The sequence below is a fragment of the Hakea prostrata genome, chromosome 10 (assembly GCF_041222555.1).
Source record: "Hakea prostrata isolate BN-2017 chromosome 10, UWA_Hpros_2, whole genome shotgun sequence".
NCBI lineage: Eukaryota > Viridiplantae > Streptophyta > Magnoliopsida > Proteales > Proteaceae > Hakea > Hakea prostrata.
Window position 1 is genome coordinate 41,114,018 of NC_142609.1, and position 8,035 is coordinate 41,122,052.

The 8,035-nt window shown below is 37.4% G+C and overlaps 1 protein-coding gene across 1 annotated transcript; it reads left to right on the plus strand.

Moving 5' to 3' along the window:
• Positions 1–5,495: 5,495 nt before the first annotated feature.
• Positions 5,496–7,541, plus strand: NF-YB3 (nuclear factor Y, subunit B3). Its single transcript, XM_089138463.1, has one exon. It carries the CDS (start codon positions 5,971–5,973, stop codon positions 6,637–6,639), a length of 669 nt encoding a protein of 222 aa, XP_088994589.1. The 5' UTR covers positions 5,496–5,970; the 3' UTR covers positions 6,640–7,541.
• Positions 7,542–8,035: the final 494 nt, after the last annotated feature.

Sequence of the window (8,035 nt, forward strand, 5' to 3'; positions counted from 1 at the left end):
ACTGTGACAGGTAGTGGATCTGGACTGGGATTAATGAAAGGAAAGTGACTGCGACATCACAAGTAGGCAAAAAGGTGCCTTTCTAACAATTTGGCCCATGTCGTCCGTATTCCCTTTACATTGGAAGGTAATGGCTCTTCACATGCTTTATTCATCCAAAAACATGTCTTCACATGCCTTTTTTGATCTACTTTTTTGTTGGATAAGGTTCTTTGATGATATGGTGGTTCCTGTGGATATAAATTGGAAGGCATCGTTTTCCTTTCTGGCCTAGGTGTCCTTGTCATTTTCTTCTTTCCTTTTCCTGGTTTAGGGGGTGTTGATATCCAATTGCTTTCTTGATTTTGATGGCAGTGCATTTTTCAGTAGCCCATTTCTGGTTGTTTTGAGGATTAGAAATGGTCTTTTGTCTAGGATTTTGGAGAACTTGGATATTATTATATCTGTTTTTTACTTTCTTGGAGTCGTTTTTTTCTTCTATCTATCGCGTTCATCTGAATCCAACAGCAAAAATTTGCCATTTTAAGCTGATGTGAGGTTGAATGCTTCCCAGATTCCCCAAGAAATTTTTGTCTTTGTCTTCTGATCATAAAGAGTCTGTAATGATGGAAATTCTAGATCACAATGCCTATTAGAATTAACTGATACCTTACCTTTTTCATAACCATAATTGGCGGCATTTCTTTAGGCCCTTGTGTGGTTCTGATAGTCGAATTGGATAAATCTCCAACTTTTAGTTGTTTGATTTATATTATTTTCAGACAATCTTTATTGGTGAAAAGGAAATTTTTAGTTTTTTTGGGGTAAAAAAAAAGCAAAAATTTAAGTTGGGTCGAAGAAAATTGGTTGAGTTTGATTTCTAAAGTTCTCTTTAATTGCTCATCACAAATTACAATTTTTGTTTCTCTTATATTATTGGAGAACTCTTCTCATCCCAAGACGTTGAAAGTTTCTTTTTGTTCCCTTGGTCTTTTTGGGTTCCGAAGAGCCCATTGGACCAATCAATCTGACTGTTACAATAGACAAGAGGACATTGGACCCCTCACCTACTTCATCCAAGTAGAAAACAAAAGCTTGAATTTTTAGGTGGTTCTCCAAGTCTCAACTTGTTTCATTTTCATCCCATTTTCTCACACAAGCTACCCATCTTACCCAATCTAAGTCAATACGTAGTAACCCTTGTGTGGTTGGAGGGGATTGTGAGACAAAGAGTTGAAGAAGAGGGAATTTAATAATTTCTTTCCTGCAATTATTGGGTAACAGTTGTTTACCATTGAAAACGGTTGATTTTGGTAGGACCTAACGGGTTTAAAAGAGCCATAACTATCTTTGCTGATCCACTATCATGAAATTGATATTTATACCCCCAAAAAACAAGTGCAAATCCAAAAATTTTATTAATTGAAATATTTAATGTTTGGGCAAGGAAAAACATCATTTGTTGTGCACAGCAATGCACATATATGCCAAATAATTGGTTGAGAAATGTTCATATTAACCATCCAATTTTCCTTTAGGCTAGGGTGAAATCCAATTTTGCTAAAGGTAGGGTGAAAAAGAGGGTAGGAAAAAAACATGTGGATTCCATATGTAGTGGAGTCAGGAGAGGGAAGGAAAGTGTAGAAAAATGATAATTGCAAGTTTCATATTTTATTTTTTTCACACTTTTCCACAAAGTCCCACATATCTTGTGGGATTTTGAAAAAGTTTGGGGAAGGAAAATTGGATTGTCAGACAAGTTTCTTTAATTTAAGAAAATTTGTCTCTTAACTTTCTCACTAAGCAACTAAACAATACTACACTTTTAGGATTTAAAAGAAATGTAGAAAGTTTGCTTTTTTCAAGAATTTTACCACTCTACCTTTATTCCAGCAAATAAATACAGCCTTACAGCATTTGCCTAAATGCCAACAATTTTTTTTTCAATTTTACATCAGAACAATTTAAAACAAACAAACAAAATTTAAAAAAAAAAATCCTTTCAGACCTAAGCCCCGTGCCTCTAGCTTACTTGTAACATTATTTCTTAATTGGTGATGATTAATCTTCTATGATAAAGCTCCTCATATATTACACCCTAAAGGACAAAATGCTCCACTCATCTAGTGGAACACTAGAAGAGGTGAAAATTTCCCAAAACCAACACAAGGGTCAAGAATGCAATTATAATTTAAGAGAAAGGTAGATTAAACAATCGCAGTAAGTGACCAGGTGTTAACTGCATAGATGACTTAAGACCCATTATATCCTAAGCTCTGGGCCACTGGCAGCAGTTCATCTGGCAAGCCCTAGAGGGCCCAACTTTTTTAAAAACACAATCACTGCGTCATCATTTTAGGTTTCTTTTGGGTGTGATGTGAAGCTAATGCATCTCCACTGATCATGGGTAAGACCAAACAAGCCTTAAAATTTGACATTTGGTTTGTTTGGAAAGAGAGAGAAGAAAAAGAGAGGTTTTGTGTTTGGTGTATGATAAAAATTTTGAAATATTTTACCTTCTAATGGGGTCCACTTTACTGTAAATATAGCTATAAGATTGTGAGTTTAGAATAAGATTGGCAAGGCTTGACTTAACTTGCTTCATTAGCTTTTGATGCATTAGTCAAATACGCAACATTTAGGATCAAAGCTGACATTATGTTGAGGGTTTGGATCGGTTTGGATTCTAAAAAAGCTATCTGAAGTAGAGTGAACGCTACAAAGATAAGATTACCTGCTTAGAAAAAGCTACCTACCACAAAGTGTCGTATGTTATATACTTACTGGGGACAAATATAGTGTATACTACAATGGATAAGTGTAATATGAGATAGGTTAAAGAGCATGATCTAACTCATTTCATCAGCTTTGAAACTTTTTATCCATCTGGCCCCCTTAGACGAAAGAACTGCCTAAAGTCTGAAAAATAGAAAGATAAAATAATTCAAACTTGAGATGACCACGTCACCACACACTATAATTAGAAAGATCCATATACAATTTTAAAGTCATATGTTCTTACTTCGCCTTTTGTGACTCATGGAAATCTGGATCGCATCCTAGTATGAAAATAGTTCTTTAACGTCATTAATTTTACGGACACATGGAATCCACTCATTCTTATGGATTGTGACTTCCTTTGTACAAACCCAAAAACATTCGATAATATATTTTAAACAAAAAACAAAAGAAGGAAAAGAAAATTCCACTTATTGCTTGATTATGATTGAAACCTATAGAATAAAATGGCCTTAGAATCCTTAAATTCTAAACATGGACTAAATAAAGTAACAATGAAATGTATATAAATGGAGTGAAAAAAAAGAAAGTATTATATTAAGCAAAACTCTATATAAAGAAATTTTCCAACTGATGTTAAAAAAGACTAAAGTTTGGAGAAGTGGTCCACTTGAAAGGAATCTTATAAGAATATGTTATTATTATTATTATTATTATTATTATTTTATAGAAGAATATATTGTCATATATATGTAATGTTAAAAAAAGTGGGTTTGGGGGTCTGGGTCTTGGCTTTTCTTGTGAAGATAGAAAGTTTCGTGTCTTTTGACCATCTATCTATACACTAGTGTAGTCCAATTGTAATTTCAAATTAAGGTGGTAGGTAGGGTGCGTAGTTTAGTTCATGTTATATAGTAGCAGGGTGTAGGTTTGGCTCTCACAATTTGAATCTATTATCATTAAAGAGTTGGTCACAATGACCAACATGTCTAAGTGAAAAGGTCAGGATTTGATTCTTCCTAAGGGTATATGTAGCATCTCATCCTCAATATATATAAAATCGCTTAATCTTTGTAACTCGAATAAAATTTGTACTGAATATTTCAACTTTTAATGTGGGTTAGGGTTGGCAATTATAAGCTTTGATCTTTCTTTTTTTTCTTTTTTTTTTTTGAAAGGTGGGGGGAGGGGCCGGGGGTTGTTAACAATTATAGGCTTTGAATTGGTGGTAAGCTAGGTTAGGAATTAGGCTTCAAGCTTAACCTAGCACTATCCGAGTCCAGATTCCCTACGCATGAGGGTAGAAGATAGTGTTCCTCTCATGCTACTCCACTTATTTAAGATATAGGTCCGACCTATAGACTTGGTAGAGGATCCCAACTTGCCCTACCTAGAGTATGACATATACAATTTATATTTTATTTTTTTAGAACAAATTACATGTACACCCCCCAAAAAGTCGGCACACTGTTTTATTTACATATGTTGAAATTTATTGTATTATGTTTTTGCACCTCTTGTGTTTTAAATTATATATCAAAGCATTCCTACTATTAGTAGAGTCGAGAGTGTAGACTCTGTCTTTACCCATATGTTTTTGTCTTTTATCTGTTTAGAACAAGGGGTAAATGTGTCTTTTTATATGAAGAAAAGAAGCACCAGGGTAAAACATATCGACGAAAATTGGTGAAATTTGGCCGATTTTCGGTAGTTTCGCTGACCAACGAAATAAAAAATTGATTCAAAACGAAAATGTTTAAATGTCGCCGAACGAATTAGCGAAAATTATTGGAAAATCGACGATTTTTCGGCGAATCAAACGAAAATCATTGAAGGAGAAGAAAGAGAGAGAAAGAAACAGAAAAGAAGCAGGAGTAGCGGCAATGCTAAAACAACACCACCACAGTTGGAAGAGGAAGAAACATAAGAGAAGCAATAGCAACGGCGGTGCTAAAAAAGCACCGCCCCAGTTGGAAGAGAAAGAAACAGAAGAGAACCAGGAGGGCGTGAACTCCATCGAACTACACAGCAGAAGAAAAACGATAAAATAAAGAAAAACTGAAATGGAAAGGGTGTGAACTCTGTCGTCCAGCACTCTCTCGAAACATCGATATTTCAGGCAAACTTCGGTGAGATTTTGCCTCTTCGCCCGGTAGCAAACCGGCGATCTCTCCCGAAATTTCATACCTTGAGAAGCACACATGTTTGGCATTTAGGGTACAAGCATAAGCACAGACATTCAGACTCTCTCACTCTATTCAGACACTCTTTACAAAGGTTCTTTATTATCACCTTTTTCTTATGGTTAAAGCTTGGAGATCAGAGAAGCTTGACTTTGAGCCTTGTTAAGAGCCTTAAGACCCTTTGTTACTTCTTCGAGTTATTAAATTTAGTATAATATTTTTAAAATTTTAATCATGTTTTATTTTATTTGCCGCAATTTTTTATTTTTTTTAAAGAATCAAGGGAAGGAATACAAGTATTCAAATCTTTTTACATAATAAGGCTTTGTAAAATTGGAATAATTTGGTTCAAGAGGAAGCGGTCGAATCAGGTCCACCCGCTGAAGGCCTCTCGAACCAGATTCCAGATGATCCGGTTCACTGACACTCACGCACTTACCGACCACGACCACGTGCGAAAGGGACTGTCAATGGTCCAGATCATTCGACCTCTCCAGTGATCAAACGACAAGGGCCCATCCACGTCACGCATACTTATCGATAAATAAACGGTCCTCCACTATCCACGTGTCGAACACGATGCGATATTAGACCACAGATCCAACGGATCCGGCATTCGCTCCGCAACTCCCTCTTTGCAGAAAAAAAGATCCAATTTTTCTCTCCGTCTCCGTTCAAGCTTTTCCGGCGTCTCGTTCCTCTCTCCGACTCCGTTCAACCCTCATCATCTCTTCCACTTCTACTCAATTCTACTTCGACCCACTAAATCCTCATCAGGGTTGGTCTCTCTCTTCTTCCCCAAATTCAAACTAAATTTTCATTTTTATTCTTCACTCTGCTCTTTAGCCGGTAAAAAAACAGTTCGAAATTCCTGGGTTTTGTCTTCTTCTAATTCGGCTTCTGAGCTGATGATTCTTCTTTTTGGAGAGTTTGGGAGATGGGTATCCTTGTTTTATGATTCTTCTCTTCATCGCTTTTTGTAATTGTTGAACTTAACTAAAATCTCTGCAACTGGGAAGGCAAAAGAAACAGAGTAAGCAATCTACTGATCTCTTGGGGGTCGGAAACGATGGCGGATTCCGACAACGAATCCGGCGGTCATAATAACAGCAACGCCAACAGTGAATTCTCGCCGAGAGAACAAGACAGGTTTCTTCCCATCGCCAATGTGAGCAGGATCATGAAGAAAGCTCTCCCTGCAAACGCGAAGATATCCAAGGACGCTAAAGAGACGGTTCAAGAGTGTGTTTCGGAGTTCATAAGCTTCATCACTGGTGAAGCATCAGATAAGTGCCAGAGGGAAAAGCGGAAGACGATCAACGGCGATGATCTATTGTGGGCAATGACCACTTTGGGATTCGAGGAGTATGTGGAGCCCTTGAAGATTTATCTCCAGAAGTTTCGGGAGATGGAAGGAGAGAAAACCACCATGGGACGCCCAGGTGAAAAAGATGGGTCTGGTGGCTCTGGTGCCGGAGGATCTGCAGGTGGTGGCAATGGCGGTTTAGTGAGCCCAGGTAGTGGCTTCAATGGAAGTGGTATGTATGGTGGTATGCAGCCGGCGATGATGATGATGGGTCATCACCAAGGCCAGATGTATAGCTCTGGCCCTTATCACCAAATGACCATGGGAACTGCTGCAAGTGGTGGTGGTGGTGGTGCAATAAAGGGCACTTCCGTCGGCTCCGTCGGTGGTAGTGGCGCCGGAGTTGGAACCACCACTGGGAGGCCAAGGTAGTTCCTGAATTGTTTCACTGGATCAGATTTCCTCGAGTTGTCTTCTTGGTCCCCCCTTTTTTTTTTTTTTTCTTTTTTCTCCTTATTATCTTATGTGAATTTTTCAGAACTTCAGTAATTAAGTGGTTAACTGTGATTAGTGAGACTTAACTAGGGATTTAGAATCTTAAATTTTTGTGGGGTTGAAGGGGAGGGGTTCTGTTTGTCAGTATTTTGTAACTTGGGTCATTAGTAATACATAACAGCAACAGTGAAAGAAAAGAGACTTTGTAACATAAAAATTAAAACCTCCTGAGGTCTGATGATGGCTTACTTTTTGCTTTTGACTGCGGATTACATTTTCTCGCTATAATAGAATAAATTTGAGTGAGCATAAATGTAATAGTTTGCAAATTCAAGGGGGTGTATATGTATCTTATTCTTGCCAGTTTCAATGGAATCATATTAATTTTACGAATCTCGTCTCTGCTTCCTGATTTTGGGATAGGATATGAGCATCAGAAGGGGAAAAAGGAATGAATGTCAAGAGCTAGCTACTGTTGCTTATTAATATCTCCATATTTAGTGAGGTACGAGGCAGAGATGAAATGGGAAAATCCTTTAGGACTTGCTATATCTTCTTGTCTCCACTTTTAGTGATGTGTGTGGAAGAATGGGAAAAAAGCAAAAACCTATTATCATGTGGTGTGGGACTAGAAGCATATCTGCTTTCTTTGTCATTCTCGGCTAGTATGAAGTGGACAAAAGTTACAGAACCTCACTGTACATGGATGGAGAAGTAATGGTCGATTCCTTTCTCATCTCTGTTTTTCTTTTTTCTGACTGTAAGTCATCTTGTCTGGGGTGAAAGTTTGTAACTGGGTTTATCATAACTCAGAATTTTATTCAAGGCATATCCATTTACAAGCCCAAATTTCAGGGTGTGTGTACACCATGGTCAGTAAATTAAATCACAGTTGTAGTCCATAGTCTCAGCAAAATTTATTGAAGATAAGAGAATATCTAGAAAAAATATACTCTGAATTCTAATTGTGTGGAAACCTATAAGACCGAAATCCAACTCATGATAGAGAAGGTTTTAAATATTCCCCAAAAAAACAAAAAGGAATTAATGAGATTTTTTTTTTTTTTTTTGTCAACCCTGGTTGCCAAGGCTTTACCTTGACTAATCCGGTGTTCAACCCGGATCACACGCCTAGCTGTAGTGGGTGAGTCTCCCAGCGGGGATTAATGAGATTTAAACGTTGAGAATGAATCATACCTGTTGGGGAAGGTTTAGGGCTGCATGGTTGGACAGCTACATTGATAGTTAAGAAATTCAAGTTCAGTTCGCATTAAAATCCATTAAAAGATCCATAATGGGATAGTTGATGCGAATTCCTTATAAGTATGGAATC